Source organism: Musca domestica, unplaced genomic scaffold, assembly GCF_030504385.1.
Source record: "Musca domestica strain aabys unplaced genomic scaffold, Musca_domestica.polishedcontigs.V.1.1 17, whole genome shotgun sequence".
In the NCBI taxonomy this organism is placed as follows: domain Eukaryota; kingdom Metazoa; phylum Arthropoda; class Insecta; order Diptera; family Muscidae; genus Musca; species Musca domestica.
In genome coordinates, this window is record NW_026712230.1 from 7,073,219 (window position 1) to 7,091,015 (window position 17,797).

A 17,797-nucleotide genomic window follows, 5' to 3' on the forward strand; every position below is an offset into this window, starting at 1 on the left:
TGACCCATTTTTTCAAAACCAACTTTATAGAGGGTCAAGAGTTTGAAAATTCATAACCGATGTCAAAATATTGTTAAATAATCGAACATTGGCTGAGGGTATACATCTGTCGGCAAAACCGACCGATACTTTTGTACTTGTTTGATTGAATTATTCCAACGACCTCTTTAAATTTTCAAAGCTAAATGTTGTGAAATATATATCAAAATACACAAAACCCCAAAAGCCCCTGGGATAATGTCAGGGATATATGGCCATATAAAGGCTTTTGGTTGTTTGGGTCTTGATCTACAAATCGAGTCTCATTTTTATACCCTCCACAATACTATGGAGGGAATATTAACTTTGTCATTCCGTTTGTAACTCCTCGAAATACTCATGTCAGACCCAACAAAGTATATATATTCATAATCAGCGTAAAATTCTAAGTCGATTTAGCGATGACCGTCTGTCTGTTGTAATCACGCTATCTTTCGAATGAATTGAGATAGAAGGCTAAAATTTTGCACACATGTTTATTTTTCCCGTAGGCAGGTTAAGATCGTGAATGGACCATGTAGGTTCACGTTTTCATATAGCCCCCATATACGGGACCTCCCGATTTTCGGTATTTTGATGATTTTAGCAACATTATTCACCTGAATTGTTTCAAATTTGGTATTTGAAGTTCGAAATGGATACTACACCCTAAGACAGAAAATTGTCTGTGCAACTCCTCGTCTTCGTATAGCCCCATATAACGGTACCTCCCAATATTCGGTATTTTCATGATTTTAGCGACATTATTCTCCAGAATTGTTTCAAATTACGTATTTAGAGTTCGTTATAGGAACTACAGTCTGTGACTGAAAATTTTCTATGCAGGTCCAGGTCTTCGTATAGGCCCCATATATCAGTACCTCCCTATATTCGGTATTTTGACGATTTTAGGTACAATGCCCACCGAAATTGTTTGAGATGTGGTATTTGAAGTTCGTAATGAAGGCTACAGTCTGTGACAGAAAATTGTCTATGCAGGTCCAGGACTTCGCACAGCTCCGATATAACGGTACCTCCCTATATACGACATTTTGATGATTTTAGCTACATTATTCACCGTTTATTTCAAGTTTCCATTACCATATTCAAAGGTAATGGCTTATGAAAAACAATGCCTATGTAGGCCCACGTCGTATAAACCCCAATATAACGGCTATGTTTGGTATTTTTAAAATTTTAACAGAATGTTTTAAGGATTCTATTTTTTGAAAATTCCAAAATTCGTTCCAAATGGTGGAGGGTATTCAAAGTACGGCCCGGCCGAACTTACTGCTTTTTAACTTGTTCTTTTTTTAACACTTTCCACAAAAGAAAGTACTGAAGGCGATTTTGAAGTAGAATACATAATTGTTAAATTAACTGTAAAATACGTAAATAAAAAATTTTTACCTGTAATATATAAATTTCGAAATTAAGATTTCTTTTCTTTGCTAACTTATAGTGAAATTTGATGAAAAATATTTTTGTTTTCAATGTCATTCTTCTAACCTATATCTATAAAAGAGGAAAATATTTGTTTTTTTTTTGTTTTTGTTTTTTTTTTTTTTTTTTTTTGTCTCTTTAATTTGACTTATTCTAGAACTCATAGTAGAATTTTATGACAAATAATTTTGACTTGCTACGATCCCGTTTAAAAGAAGTTTTAAGCCATAGTTTAAAACTTGACCAAAAAGAGCCCTCTGTTGCCAAAATATTTGTAGTGTTCTTATCTGCAATATTGCCGAAGACATGGACATAACGAATCAGAATTTGATTTTTTGAAGATTACCAAAACATGCAATGGGTCTATTCAATTTCCTACTTCATGTTACACTCAAATGCACAAAGACAGAATTCCCCGTATCATAGTTTGGTTAGGGTATAAAAAAAGCCGTACAATGTTTGTTACAATTTTTGAACAAATCTTAAGTCTTTTTTAATTTCCAAGTCTTTTGAATGGAATTGCTCGCAAAATTACTCCTTCATTATTTATTTGACTCAGGGATAGGGTATCATTTGATCGGTTTCTCATTAAATTTGTGTTATTAGGTGTGCTTTGGTGTATTTTTTAAATTTTTTAGGCAGAAGATCTTAAATTGGTTCACTTTGGATTTGAAGCTACTGCTTGATATTAATAATTTGTTGATATTGCTTGATTATTCCTTTATGTATCTATATAGTATATAGAGTTTTTTTTTTCAATTTTAACATTTAGTTCAATACTCCTGTTCATTTCTATAAATCATTTTCAAGATCTATAACGGCTCTTTTTTAAATTAAAGCTAATAGTATTTCTATTAGCTTTAATTTAAAAAAGAGCCATTATAGATCTTGAAAATGATTCACCACTTGAATGTGGATTTGACCCAAAATCTTCATCTAGTTTATCTTTTAGCGTATTTTGATAGATTTATGTGTGAAGTTGAAATTTTAGTAGATGATTCAGTTGAAGATTTATGTTATTTGTCGGCATTGATATTGAAAATCAATATATATCTTGTACCATAAATACATTTATTAAAACGATGCACAACATTTCATTGTATATATTTTTTTTATTTTATTTTGCAACTACTAAAATTAGATCAACGACCGTAGAAGCCACCACCGAAACCTGATGCTCCCGCAGAAGCTTGAGCATAACTGCTGCCACCACCGAAACCACCACCGAATCCTGGATAGCCGCCATAACTGCCTGGATAGAAGCCATGGCCATATCTTGGATAGAATCCTCCGAATCCACCAAAACCACGTACTTTGCGTGTTAATCCTGAATCGGCGTCTACACCTACTCCTCCATCGACACTTTCCAATGTTTCCACGGCTTCAGCATTTGGACGTGGCTGAGCAAAGGTCGAGCAAATGACTGCTGCCAACACGACAAGAGCAATGAATAATTTCATTTTGTTTTTATTTTTGTTTAAAAGAAAACTTTTCAAAGAAGATATTTCTAAATGCGTTACCGAATTGCAACTACTGCAGCAACTTTTTACTACCTTGTTTTTATACCTATCATTTCGAATAAGTCTGCCATTATGTGAAGAAGTCCAAAATAGGAGGAACCTGATTTTATAAATCTCATTGTGGAATATTTGCATGTATTTTTTATTTTCGATTTTATTTGGCTCTCATTGATAGTTGCAGTCTAAACGCCAGAAACAAATCTCTTAAAACCACTTAAAACAACAATAATTGGGGCTCTTCAATTTCGATTTTAAAGTATTTGTATAACAATTTGTTTCTTAATACAAATAAAAAATCACTTGTGACTAATAGAACCAGAACCAAAAAAAAAACAATTGTTTTGCATTTTTGATAGAAGACTAAACTCAAATTATTCTTTTTTTTTTGGGATTCACTACAATGTGGGAAATATACTGCGTATTGGTGACAAGATTTGTTTTGATGTTCTTACTGCAATTCTGTTTTGGTATACAATAAACCCGAAACCGGTTGAAGATATTTACAATGGCAAATGGGAGCTATATCTAAATTTGAACCGATTCTTGTAAATGTTCATGTTAATCGGATAAGAAATGCGACCTGCATTTTGTTCACAAAAATACATGGGCAAACGGACGAAAGAAGAAACTGATTGACATGAATAAATCGACTCAGGAAGTGATTCTATCCTCATCGGACACCCAATTCATTTTATATAAGAGATTCGTATGATTTTGTGAGGAAGGTACAGTTATGAGTGTACCAATATTGTCCATTTTTGCCTGAAAATTTTTATACCCTCCACCATTCTATGAAGAGTCAATAAAAGCAAAATAGCCCCCATATAACGGTACATCCCGATATTCCGTATTTTCCTGATTTTAGCGACATTATTTACCGAAATTATTTCAAATTTCGTATTTGAAGTTCGTAATGGGTACTACAGCCCATGAAAAAAATTTGAGTGTGTAAGTCCACGTCTTCGTATAGCCCCCATGTAACGACACCTCCCGATAGTCGGTATTTTGATGATTTCAGCAACATTAATCACCAGAACTATTTAGAATTTCGCATTTGAAGTTCGTAATGGGTACTACAGCCTATGACAAAAATTTGTATATGCAGGTCTATGTGTTCGTACAACCCCCATATAACGGTACCTCCCGATAGTCGGTATTTTGACGATTTCAGCAACGTTATTCACCGGAAGCGTTTCAAATCTTGTATTTGAAGTTCGTAATGGGCACTACAGCCTATTACAAAAAAATTCGTAAGCAGGTCCACGTCTTCGTAGAGTTCCCATATAACGGTTTTAATTTAAGTTGTAGTTTTCGATTTTTTTTTTTGAAGTTGTTCAAGTTCCTTCCAAATGGTGGAGGGTATTAAAAGTTCGGTCCGGCCGCTTTTTATTATCTGCCTTTTTACTAGTTTTATATAAATGTTCAAAGTTCTAAGAAAAAGAGTATGCCGATAAGCCCCATGATCACACTTGAACCGTAGTAGTTGGAAGAAATATTGATACCTTTGAAGTTTGAGGTACCAGAAGGAGTTGTGCGCTATATCCCATCTTCACAGAAAATCTTGTATCGATAGTAATATTGGGATGTGCCATCTGTGAGAAGAATCGGATGCTTATTTCAGATAAAGTGAATAAAATTCTAAAAGATTTTTGATAATGTGGATAATGCAAAAAATAGATTTGGGATAACGTGGATAAAGTTCTAAAAGAATTTGGATAACGGGGATAAAGCAATAATCGACTTTGGATAATTCGGATAGTTATACCCTACAACACTATGTGTTGGGGGTATTATAAGTTTGATTGGGCCAAAAATTATGTAACACCTAGAAATATTGATTTCCCACATAGGAAAGTATATATGGATCTTTCTATCTCGCCGAGTTCAGTCGATCTAGCTATGTATGTCCGTCCGTCCGTCTGTCCGTCTGTCCATGTTAATTTGTAATCACTCTACAGGTCGCAATTATGGCCCGATCTTCACGAAATTCAGAATGAAGGTGGGGCTAGGTTCAGAATAGAACCCTATTTCTTTTGGAGATGATCGCATAATATTTAGGGGTCGAAATGGACCAAAAACTGAAAAAATGTCGGATTTTGCAGTAGCTATACAGGTCGCAATTATAAACCAAACGACGCGGAACTTCGCATATAGCTAGAGTTTAGAGCGGGACGGAAGCCTACCAATTTGGGTGATCATCGGATAATATTTAGCGGGTAAAATAGACAATATCTTTTGTGTTGAAAAAATTCAAAATTTTGCATTAAACCGCGAATATTTTAAATCGCGGCGAAATCACAAAGCCATGACAAGGTTACTCCTGATCTTTACATTGATGTTAACATCCAACAAAACGGATATATAGCAAAATATGTGCGATATATATGTCTATCAAAGAATATATGCTTGAAAATCTCTTATATGTCGAGAACGGCTGAACTGATTTCGACAGTTCTCATTAATTCAGAATGGCCTCTTGGCAGGAAAGAAACAACGTCTAAAAAATCGCATAAAAATATCTCTCTAAAGATGAAAATATTTTGTCATATTTTTTCAATTTTGTCATATTTTTGGCATATTTATACCCTACAACACTATGTGTTGGGGGTATTATAAGTTTGATTGGGCCAAAAATTATGTAACACCACGAAATATTGATTTCCCACATAGGAAAGTATATATGGACCTTCCTATCTCGCCGAGCTGAGTCGATCTAGCTATGTATGTCCGTCCGTCCGTCTGTCCATGTTAATTTGTAATCACTCTACAGGTCGCAATTATGGCCCGATCTTCACGAAATTTAGAATGGAGGTGGGGCTAGGGTCAGAATAGAACCCTATTTCTTTTGGAGATGATCGCCAAATGTTTAGGGGTTGAAATGGACCAAATACTGGAAAATGTCGGATTTTGCAGTAGCTATACAGGTCGCAATTATAGACCAATCAACGCGGAATTTCGCATGTAGCTAGAGTTTAGGGCGGGGAAGAAGCCTACCAATTTGGGTGGTCATCGGAAAATATTTCGCGGGTAAAATAGACCATAACTTTTTTGTAAAAAAAATTCAAAATTTGTCATTAAACCGCGAATATTTTAACACAAAGCCATGACAAGGTTACTTCTGATCTTTACATTGAAGTTGAGATCCAACAAATCGGATATATAGCAAAATATGTGCGATATATATGTCTATCAAAGAAGATATGCTTGAAAGATCTCATATATGTCGAGAACGGCTGAACTGATTTCGACAGTTCTCATTAATTTAGAATGGCAGGAAAGAAAAAACGTCTAAAAAATCGCATAAAAATATCTCTCTAACGATGAAAATATTGATTTTGTAACATTTTCTCATATTTTTTCCATTTTGTCATATTTTTGGCATATTTTCATTATGAATGAAACATTTGGTAATATTTCTACAGTTAACAAAACTAAGTAGTTAGGATATCAGGATATCATATAGAGATGGCATTTATGGCCCGATCCTAACGAAATTTTGCATGGGGATGAGATGAGGGTCAGAATAGAAGCCTACTCTTTTTGGAGATGATCGCCATATATTTAGGGGTTGAAATGGACCAAAAAAACTGCAAAATTGTCAGCAGGTCGTAATTATTGCCCGATCCTCACACACATTTGAATGGGGGTTACGGGTATTGCAAAAAGCCAAGCAGTTTTGGATGACCATCCAAAAATATTCAATGTGTGAAATAGTTTGCAAACATTTGTAGACAAAATACGAAAAGGTCCATTCCAGTGTCTTTTTGGAGAATTCATAAATACAGGAAAGACACACTTCTGACTATTTCGTTAACGCTGATTTCGTTGAAGAATATAGTCAAATGTCTGTATCTCATATAGATGCATTTCAGTCAAAAACCAATAATAAATGTTAATCTCCTGCCACTTTTGAGAGATTATAGGTCTTTGGGAAATATTGGTTCCAGATCTAGGAAGACCATTTAAGTGCACCATCTACATATAAATTGAAAATGAGCAAATTAGTTTAAGTTGCTATTATTCGATAATTAGAGAACGAAACCTGATGGTTTTCTTTTATTATTTGTCACAATATCTTCTGGAATTCTTTCGAGAATCTCGCCTATATAAACTGTTTCGTTTATTGTAGTGTTGTAGGGTATTCAACGGTCGGCCCCGCTCGACTGTAGCCTTTGCTTACTTGTTTCATTTTGAATTAAACATTTGGTAATATTTCTACAGCTAACAAAACTAAGTAGTTAGGATATCAGGATATCATATACAGATCGCATTTATGGCCCGATCCTTACGAAATTTTGCATGGGGATAAGATGAGGTCAGAATAGAAGCCTACTCTTTTTGGAGATGATCGCCATATATTTAGGGGTTGAAATGGACCAAAAAACTGCAAAATTGTCAGCATGTCGTAATTATTGCCCCATCCTCACGCACATTTGAATGGGGGTTACGGGCATTGCAAAAAGCCAAGCAGTTTCCAAAAATATTCAATGTGTGAAACAGTTTGCCAACTTTTGTAGAGAAAATACGAAAATGTCCATTCCAGTGACTTTTTGGAGAATTCACAAATACAGGAAAGACGCACTTCTGACTATTTCGTTAACGCTGATTTCATTGAAGAATATAGTCAAATGTCTGTATCTCATATAGATGCGTTTCAGTCAAAAACCAATAATAAATGTTAATCTCCTGCCACTTTTGAGAGACTATAGGTCTTTGGGAAATATTGGTTCCAGATCTAGGAAGACCATTTAAGTGCAACATCTACCAATAAATTGGAAATGAGCAAATTAGTTTAAGTTGATATTATCCGAAAATTAGAGAACGAAACCTGATGGTTTTCTTTTATTATTTGTCACAATATCTTGTGGAATTCTTGCGAGTATCTCGCCTATATAAACTGTATCGTTTATTATTATAGTGTTGTAGGGTATTCAACCGTCGGCCCCGCTCGACTGTAGCCTTTGCTTACTTGTTTTTAAAGAGCCTTTTGATAACGTAAATAATGATAAGATAGCACTTAGATAACGAGGATAAAATAAAAATACTGTGTGAATAATGTGGATAACTCTGAAGTAGACTTTGGATAACGTGGATAATGTAAATATACAATTTGTATAAATTGGATAATCCATTTCTACCATTTGGATAATACGAATAAACCATTTTTAAATGTACTAAGCATCTGGATAGCTTAAATAAAATATCAGAAGCTTTCGGATGACTTGGATAAAATATTTTTTGCAGTGGATTACGCATTTTTAATCATCGGATAATCGTCATAAGATATTTTGATCCTTTTGATAAATAATAAAAATATATATATTTTGAGCTTTTGGATAATGAGGATAATTTATTTCAAGAAGTAGATAATACGTATTTGAATTTCAAATAATCTGCATGAAATATTTTGAGCCTCTATATATAACTTGGGTAAAATATTATGAGCTTCGGAATAAACTGGATACAATTATTTGCAGCCTCCGGATAATTTGAATAAGATATTTAGAGGCTTTCTGAGATTTGGTGAACATTTTTGAGGTAGGTAGCATTAGGAGTGTCGCGTTCCATCTAATCTTCATACCAGATCTAGAGTTGAAAGAAATATTGGGATGTGCGAAATTCGAAGACAATCAATCTCTTATTTCGCACCATTAAAGAAATATAATTATTCAAAACGTTAAACCTTTGTGCGGAAAAAATGGGATGTTATTATGCACTTTCTCACCTGATACAAATATTGATACTCGTAAAAATTGAAGAAAATCGGGTGATTTTTATGGTATAAATTATTTTCCATGGTATAAATTATTTACTTTGAAAATGTTGACCTTTTGTGTACCAGGTCCGATATTGGCCATCTTAGCTTTAGATCTAGTGATGATATAAGGGGCGCAAAAGTAATATTCTTATCAGAAAATGCTATACATTTTACGATTGGCCCCTAATGTCTTACAGACAAAACATGGGAAGTTTACCTTTGCGACATACGCATGTATGTACTTGACAGACATTCTGATGTTTGGTGTTGGCTGTAATTAAGACATAGAACGATTACTTTTGCGCCATCTTGCAAATGTCTTTGAAAGCACTAAGTTTGAAAAAAATAATCAATTCATTTTCCACTTTATTATAGTTATGTTTTTTTTTTCTAAATTTAGGAGGTATTAGAAGGAGTGGGCTGATATTGACCATTTTCTCACCTAATTTAGATCTTATAAACATTTTTTCGAGATAATCATTTTCAAAAAAAAAAATACATAAAAATCGTTTATCTCAACGTTGTACTAATTTTTTACGGATTTTGAAGCCAACTGGTGTGGGTAACATTTACTTTCTCCCATGGCGGAGAGCAGTGGCAGTTTGTTCCGATCGATGTTACACCTTTATAACTTATTCATTTTAAAACACGATGTAAAAATTTTTGGGCAACGTACAAATGTGCAAAATATCATTAAGAATAGCAATAAGTCTATTTCAACACGACCTATGCAAACATTAGTGATGTGTCTTTCCTTAAAATGACTGTTAAAGACTTCTACCAATCGACTATAGAAGTATAGATGATTTCAATATGACATTCTCCCTCCAAAGAATCTTTTTTTTCGAGAAGTGAGTTCATTCTGGCCATCAACAAAAATGTGTTCATCAAAAAAGTACCCTATGATGCGCTTGAATTTAAAAAGAAAAGATAAACAAAGGGCACAATTTATTTATTTTTTTCTTTCTCTAAATATATAGAATGACATATACAATATCATTTTTTTCGATTTCGTTAACACGTCATAAACAATTTCTGAATTCGTTTAAAACCAGTTACAAGTTTCTTGAGAGGGCAGTGCACTTCAGATGAAAAAATTCCAGAAAAAAAGCTAGAATAATCTAAACAATTTCGATTTAAACTTATGCGCGTGTTTTTTTAATAAATAAATTTCTATTTAATTAAATAATAAGACACATTGGCAATACATACAAAACATACAATTGAATCTCATTTGCATTGTGTATAAGTATTAGGATGAGAGATGGGATTTTGGTATTTGTGGGGAACTTTTTGGGAAACGGATTTCCTGATTTTAGATTTTAGCAAAATACCTTATCTAAAATAAGGTGTTTCGCTTCGGCCTTTAAATCAGATTAACTTTACTTGATATTAGAATATTGTTGCAAGGCTAATGTTGAAATGAAAATGAAAATGTTGCACAGATTTAGATTTTCCTCATTAATATGTCTACAGAGCGTGTATATCGTTTAGTATAAAAAGCAAAGTGGTTTTCCGATTTTATTTAAACTTTGCATATTGTAATATTTGTATCAGCTTTAGTTTGCATGAGTTAATGTGACATCGCATTCCAATAAGAGATGGGAGTATCCGACCCATTATTTCTGATACTTTCTTCCTAAAAGTTCAAAAATGTCGAAAGAAATCACGCCTATATTACATATAAAACGAGTCGATTGCCTAGTTTAGTTCAAGCTTAGCATGTGGTAAGATTTATAGCTGATAGAGGTCAAGAGCGAACATGGAAAATATTAATCCACTGTTTCTAAAAATGTGCGAAGAGAACTTAAATGTACTAAAGCTTGAGTACTTTGTATTGGACAAACGGATTAGTTTGAAATTCTGAAATTTAGAATGAGAGTCACTAATGGATTGCACGATAGATATACCAAAGGGTAATTTGAACTTAGAGGTTACGAAAAGTTCTAAAATTGTACTTAACTTCTAAAATGGCACCATTTGGCTAAAAAATGATTTAGTATGTTTGTATTGAGTGAACAGATAATGTTTGAAATCTGAAATTTGATCGTTGCTACACATGAAGCCTGCGTACGATCATTTTGTTTGTTTACAAACTCCTGTACAACGAATGTTTTCTCATCTGGGAAAACCCAATTCGGCAGTTCACCACTTTCGGCCAAGCGAAGCAACTCTTTAGCTCTTTGAGTTTATTTTCTTTATGTTGCCGTGTAAGTTCTTGCACTTTTGGAATTTCAATGGCCGAATGGAATATTGCGTTATGTTCAGTTCATGAGCCATTTTTCGGCCACTGCGACGCGGGTTTCGATCAAGTCGCCTCTTCACTTTTCCATTCAAGCCATTTCTGCTGATGTGGACGGAAGCACTTCCTTGACGTCGGGCTACGCTACCAGTATCACGGCAACGAACGATGGTACGAGAAACAAAAGATTTATTCACATTTAAATGCTGGAGTGCTCTAACGATATCCACTTGTTGTTTTCCAGCCAAATATAAAAAAATTACGCTATCACGCTTGAATTCCATCACGAATAATTTTTTTTCTGGAAAATTCTCACCAAAATGATTTTGTACGCTTGCAAACAATAAAATGAGCTGTCACTGGAATAATTTTAACTACTGTCGGCAAGTGGCTTAGAAATGACAGCAGTCTGCATTTGGTTTCAGTTTTTTCATCTCACCCTGTATGGAGGAGGTTTCGGAAATGTGTACTACAATTATACGAAAAATACCAACTGTTACTATATTTGGTATTTGGTGATGGGATAGAGACAAAAATCAGAATTTTGTTAATTTTGTTACTGATGGTATTCGCGTTTGAGATTTGGTAGTGGTTGGGAAACGTGTACTTTATTTCTGCGGAAAGTAGTAAATGGTACTAAATTAAGTATTTGGTGGGGGCATGCATTTGGAATCCTCAAATTTGATATTGAGGTCTCTGGTGGTATCTGGAATTGAGATATGAAGGTGATTTTGGAAATGTGTACTATAAAATACTAAAAGTAATAAGTAGTACTAAATTCGATAATGGGGGAAATTACAGATCTTTGATGTAGATGTCGCTGTTGGTGTCTGTGGTTAAGATATGGCGGTTGTTTTGAAAATGCGTACTATAATTGTACTAAATGGTATTACATTTTGCAAAGGGGGAAATTACAGCGCTGAAATTCTGAAATTTGATATTAAATTCACTGAGATTGAGATATGGAGGCTGTTTTGAAAAATTTTTTAACTGTACGAAAATAACTATATGCTACTATATATTTTGTAGAGGCAAAGGGTGTGGTTAGAGAAAGGGGTGGTTTTGGATTTTCGTGCTATGAAAAGTGCACAAAGTGCCGTTGGGTGTTGAAATAAAATGGAATTCTGAAATTTGGTTTCGAGATCATAGTTGGTGTCTAGGGTAGAGAAAGGGTGATTGGGACTTATATAGTATAAATGTACGAAAAATATGGTTATAAATTAGAGATTGGGTCTTAAGATAGAGCTGGAACTATGAAATTTGATATGAAGGTGATTATTGGTATACAGTTTAGGGAGAGAAGTCGGTGGATTTGAAAATGCGTACTAGATTGTACAAAAAGTACTAAATGGTACTAAATTTACCGTAAAGTGAGTGGATATAGCTTGAATCCTGAAATTCCACATTGAGGTCACAGTTGATTTCGAATGTTATTATAAAAATACGTTCAAATAGTTTTGGACAGACAAATTGGATGTGGAATCATTGTGCAAGGGTTTAACTAACTTTACGGTAAACTTCAAATCGAAAGAATTGAAAGACTTTTCTATTATCCTTTTCGATAAAAGAAACACTTGAATATAGCTGGAAACTTAGTATGATGTATGAAGTTTTGTTTGGAAATTTGAACAAATAGTGCATCATGAGTACTAAAATGAAATATTTTGAGTCAGCGGGCACTTGCAAGTCTATTTTACTGGATCTTTTTAACCCTTAACCCATTGCAAAATGAAATTAATTCGTTTTAGAAATTACACCAACTGTATTAAAGGGTGTCTCCTTGGAATTTCGTTTTATTTTTTCATTGTTTTATATTTAAAGTTATTTTCAAAATGATTTTTATTTTCCAAAACCATACGAACTGGAACCGGCACTGGCATAAGCACTCGAGTACGACCCACCAAATCCACCACCAAAGGGACGTCCATAACCACCAAGGCCTCTAAAACCACGACCACCATAACCACCGTAGCCTCCGTAACGGCGTCTTCCAAATCCATAACCACGAGGAAGACGTGTTAACTCCGATTTTTCATTCAATGCAGCATCAACGCTTAAATCAGCATCTATACTGGACAATGTTTCCGGCGATTCTATGGCCAAAGGATTACCATAAACTATGACAACGAAAGCCAACACGAAGAGGACAACAAAATACTTCATTTTAACTTAAAAGCGTTTTAAATGATCTCTCTCTATCAAATGATTCCCGATGAACTCTGGATTGCAACTAATAATAAATCCTTGTCAAATTTTACTTTTATACTCTTTGCAGAGATCTGCGGCTGCAATTTGTATGACAAAAACTACAAAATATTCCCCAAAAAGTCAAAACTTTGTTCTTACATTTTTTATTAAATTTCGTTTAGGTTTTAAATTAAATAATTAATAAATCTTTGAACTTTGTGTGTCGGCATTCATTAATAACTTCGTATGAATGACTGCAATTAAAAATTATTTTTTAGTAAAGAATTTAAGTTTTATACTATGCTATAGTAAGATTCTCTGAAAGTACATTCTCCAACTCAAAACCATTAAGAATTGACGTACTAGACAGGAGATGTCAGTAATTTGAAAAAAGTATACAAAAATTGTGATTTTGTTTTTGTTATTTCATTGTATGGCAAGTTTTGCTGGGGACCATCGACCTCATCTGGTAAAGTGGGAGCGTGGCAAGCCCCCTACAACTAGAAACTTAGATTTTTTATAAATATCTCTTATAACCAAGCGACCGGTAGATATATTTGTATTTAAGGCACAGCAAATAGATCAAGAGAGAAAATATAGTGAATAAACTTATTAACTAAAGTAAGACTGAGTATCTCAGGTATCATTGCTAAGATATTTATCAGTTATCAGCGAAATGCTGACCTTGTGTTTTGATTCGCCTCTCGTTTGTTTCTGTACGTGTATAGCGTTATTATGAGCGGTGCCCTGAAATCGCAAATATGGCGTCAATTGATTCCCAGACCAAGAATACACAATGGGACTGGTTTCCTTATTACAAAAGGCGCTAAATTCTGGGAAATTTAGAAAATGCGAATTATCGGCCAAAATCCGCATTTTAAAATTAAGTATTTCACTTATTTCGTTCAAATTAATCGAAGATCATATTAGTTAAACCCTTGCAGAACGGTTTCACATTCAATTTTTCTGGTCAAAACTATTTCAACGTATTTTCATAATGCAAATTGTCCACCTCCATCTCTAAATACTAAACACCATGGTACAGTAAAAAGGTAGGATAGAGCTATCAGCTGATTACAATTTTTTTCTAAGTGTACGCGACTTCTGCCAATTTTGTTTATGTATTTATTGTTTTGAAAAATAAGAACATACTGTTTTTAAGGTCAATGATTGGAATATGCGAACGTTGCGAGACGCGCATTAAAGCTATTCGCTAGTTGTGACATGGAATTGAAAGATAGAACTGTTTAGATCATATTTTTGAATGAATATTCTGGCATTTAAATCATTTTCCCTGCTGTTTAACTGATTTGAAAAATAAGGAAAAATATTGAATAAATGAAAAAAACCTGATGCAAACAAATTTGACAGAACGCATACCCGCGTCAGAGCTGTGCTTTTGTAGTTTTACGAATCTGTTCTACCTCCTTATTTTACCATGCTAGAAAGCAACAGTGACCTTAATAACAAATTGCAGGATTAAAGCTTTATACAATCAGTCAACGGAAAATTAATACCATTTAGTACTTTTCGAAGAATCATAGTACGCATTCGAAAAATCTACCTCCTTCTCTCAAAATTATATAGCAACAGTGATTCCATTTCAAATTTCAAAATTCCATCTCCATTCTAAGAGCCAATTCAGAACTTATTACCATACTTTTCGTACAGTTATACTACGCATGGCACAAACCACCTCATTATCTCCCTATACTAACTGAATTCCATCTCTATTCCAATACCTAACGATTAATTTTTTGGAATTTAGCACTTTTTCTTGCGTTCACAGTACGAATTTCCAAAACCAATCCCTTTCTTTTAACCAAACACTCCAACATCCATATCAAATTTCGGGATTTTAGCTCTACCCCTTCATTCAATACCAAATAATAATATTTAGTTCTTTTCGTACAGTAAAAGTACGTATTTCAACCTCAAATACCACGGGCAACCTTAATGTCAAATTACAGGATTTCAGCTCTGTAATTTCCCTAGTTGCCAAATTTAGTAATATTTAATACAATTATAGTAAGAATTTCCAAAACCACCCTCGTCTTTCTACTACAGACTCCAACAGTGGCATCCATATTAATTTTCGATATTTCGGCTCAATCCCTTCACCCAATACGAATTTAGTAACATCTAGTTCATTTCGTACAATTAAAGTACGCATTTTCAAAACGATCTCAAATTATAGGAACTCAGTTCTGTATTATCCCCTTTGTCAAATTTAGTACCATTTAGTAAAATAATAGTACCAATTTCATAAACGAGCTCCTTCCCTCAACTACAGACATCCATATCAAATTCCAGGATTCCAGCCCTATCCTTTCAACCAATACCAATTTAGTAACATTTAGTTCTTATCGTACACTTAAAGTACGCATTTCAAACAATCTCCATATCTCAAACTCAGATACCATCATTGACCTTAATATCAAATTTCAGGATTTCAGCTTAGTCAATTATAGTATGATTTTCAAAAACCAAATGTTTTTTTCTCAAACTAAGACACCAACATCGACATCCATATTAATTTTCGAGATTTTAGCTAAATCCTTTCGCGCAATACAAATTTTCCTGCAATCCATATCTCCACTTCAGATACTAATAGTGACCTTAATATCAAATTTCAGGAATTCAGCTCTGTAATTTCCTCATTGTCAAGTTTACTACCATTTAGTAAAATTATACGAATTTACAAAAGGAGCTCCTTCTCTATACTAAAGGCAAGGATATCCATATCAGATTTGAGTATTCCAGCCCTATCCCAAACATATATGAACGCATTTCCTCACAAACACAGATAAAATCAGCAATCTTAATATCAACTTTCAGAATTATATTTCCATTCCTTCACCCAATACCAAATATAGTACCGTTCAGTAATAATTGTACAATTTTAGTACACTTTTCCGAAACCACCTCTAGGCTACACATGAACAGCGACCCTAATACCAAATTTCATCTGCTCACCCAATAACAAATTGTACAAAATATAGTACTTTTTAGTAAAGTTCACGCACTTAGTACACATTTTCAAAACCACCTTCACTTTTCTTCTAACATTGATACTCATACCCAATATTAAAGTGTTTACCTTTATCCGTACCAAATGGTACCATTTTAGAACTTTTGGGTGACCTTAAACTTCGAATTTCCATAAAAACACTGATACATCTATCTTGCACTCCATCAGTGACTATCATTCCAAAATTTTTTCCATTTGGACTTACATTTTTCTAATGTACATTTGTAGTGTTTTTTATATTTTTTTATTATTCACTATATACAATTTTTCACCAAAAAAATGAAAAAAGTGCGAAATACGATGTTAACTGACATCTACCATTCAACTCCAGGGCCTACATCGTGGTTCAGCTGGAAGATGCGAACACATTTAAACAAACAAAAATGACCTAAAAAGCCTAATGGGGCTCATTTCAAAGCGTGGATCTACTTCTTTCATGTGACAATAATCCGTCCAATGAGAGCTCAAAATGCAAAATTATTTGGGAGTACAATTAGTAAAATACCATATATTAAGGGCGCAAAATAGTAGGGCGAATGGGACTTTTAGTAAGAAAAGGTTTTCTATCCTTCCAGAAATTCTTCCCAATCATTCAAGATACCTTAAATCGCTTTTGCGGGTCATGATATCGATCATAACTCACGGATAAGGGTACAACCCGATTTCATATTTATATAGCCATCGTATGATTTAAACTATTTTTGGGGTCTTGGTCACTTTTTTCATTTTTTAGCCCTTATTTGGCATCTTCGTTTCCAAGGGGGTAGAGAACTTCTTCGCATAAAATTTGAAATTCTTAGAGTAGGACCAATATTGGTCTTGACCACATTTATCAATTTATTTGGCTAAAAAATTGTATTTATGCTACCCTGGGATAGGGAACCATCATACAGATAATTGCCACAAAGGAATTTATTTAAGTAAAGTTTGGTATTCTATTGAATTTGTAACCCCCAAGAGAATATTGGTTGGGCCACGTTTTGGTATAACCCTCATATGAATGCACCCCTGATTTCAGCTATGACCACGTTTTTCTACTGATTTGTCCATTATTTGGCATCTTGGCTTTTCTATTTCGAGGGTCTTGACCACATTTTCCAATCGATTTTGCTGTATTTAGGTAATTGGTGTAAAAGCGTTATAATAAAAATTGTGCCGCTTACATAATACTATTACATAATATATAATACTATATACATAATACTATATATTAAATATTAAAAGTAAGGGCCGGCAACGCGGGCCGGGCCAGCTAGTATATTATAATCTATATCTATAAAAGAGGAAAATGTTTGTATGTTTGTTTGTTTGTTTGTTTGTTTGTTTGTAATTTATGGACTCGAAAACCGCTGAATAGATTTTCCTGAAAATTTCCATATATACTGCAACATCGCCTGAAAGTAACATAGGCTATATACATTTTTTAATTTCCACTTGGAACTGGAGATATAGCATCAGAATCGGAGGTACCTCCCAAAAATTTAGATTTTATATGCACATATCTATTGATTGGTTGAAGATACAGTTTGGAATACGTAACGGAATTTGGAACAAAAATAAGTTTGCCAAATTATATTGTAATCGGTTCAGATTTGGAT

The 17,797-nt window shown here is 33.9% G+C and overlaps 2 protein-coding genes across 2 annotated transcripts; both read right to left on the minus strand.

Annotated features, from left to right (window-relative positions):
* Positions 1 to 2,603: 2,603 nt before the first annotated feature.
* Positions 2,604 to 2,921, minus strand: LOC131801748 (uncharacterized). The gene has a single exon (XM_059120692.1). It carries the CDS (start codon positions 2,919 to 2,921, stop codon positions 2,604 to 2,606), a length of 318 nt encoding a protein of 105 aa, XP_058976675.1.
* Positions 2,922 to 12,820: 9,899 nt separating this feature from the next.
* Positions 12,821 to 13,144, minus strand: LOC101895753 (protein suex-1-like). Its single transcript, XM_005191230.2, has one exon. The coding sequence runs from the start codon at positions 13,142 to 13,144 to the stop codon at positions 12,821 to 12,823; it is 324 nt and encodes a 107-aa protein (XP_005191287.2).
* Positions 13,145 to 17,797: the final 4,653 nt, after the last annotated feature.

Coding starts and splice junctions, on each gene's coding strand:
- LOC131801748 (XM_059120692.1), bottom strand. CDS start 2,921: ATGAAATTATTCATTGCTCTTGTCGTGTTGGCAGCAGTCATTTGCTCG.
- LOC101895753 (XM_005191230.2), bottom strand. CDS start 13,144: ATGAAGTATTTTGTTGTCCTCTTCGTGTTGGCTTTCGTTGTCATAGTT.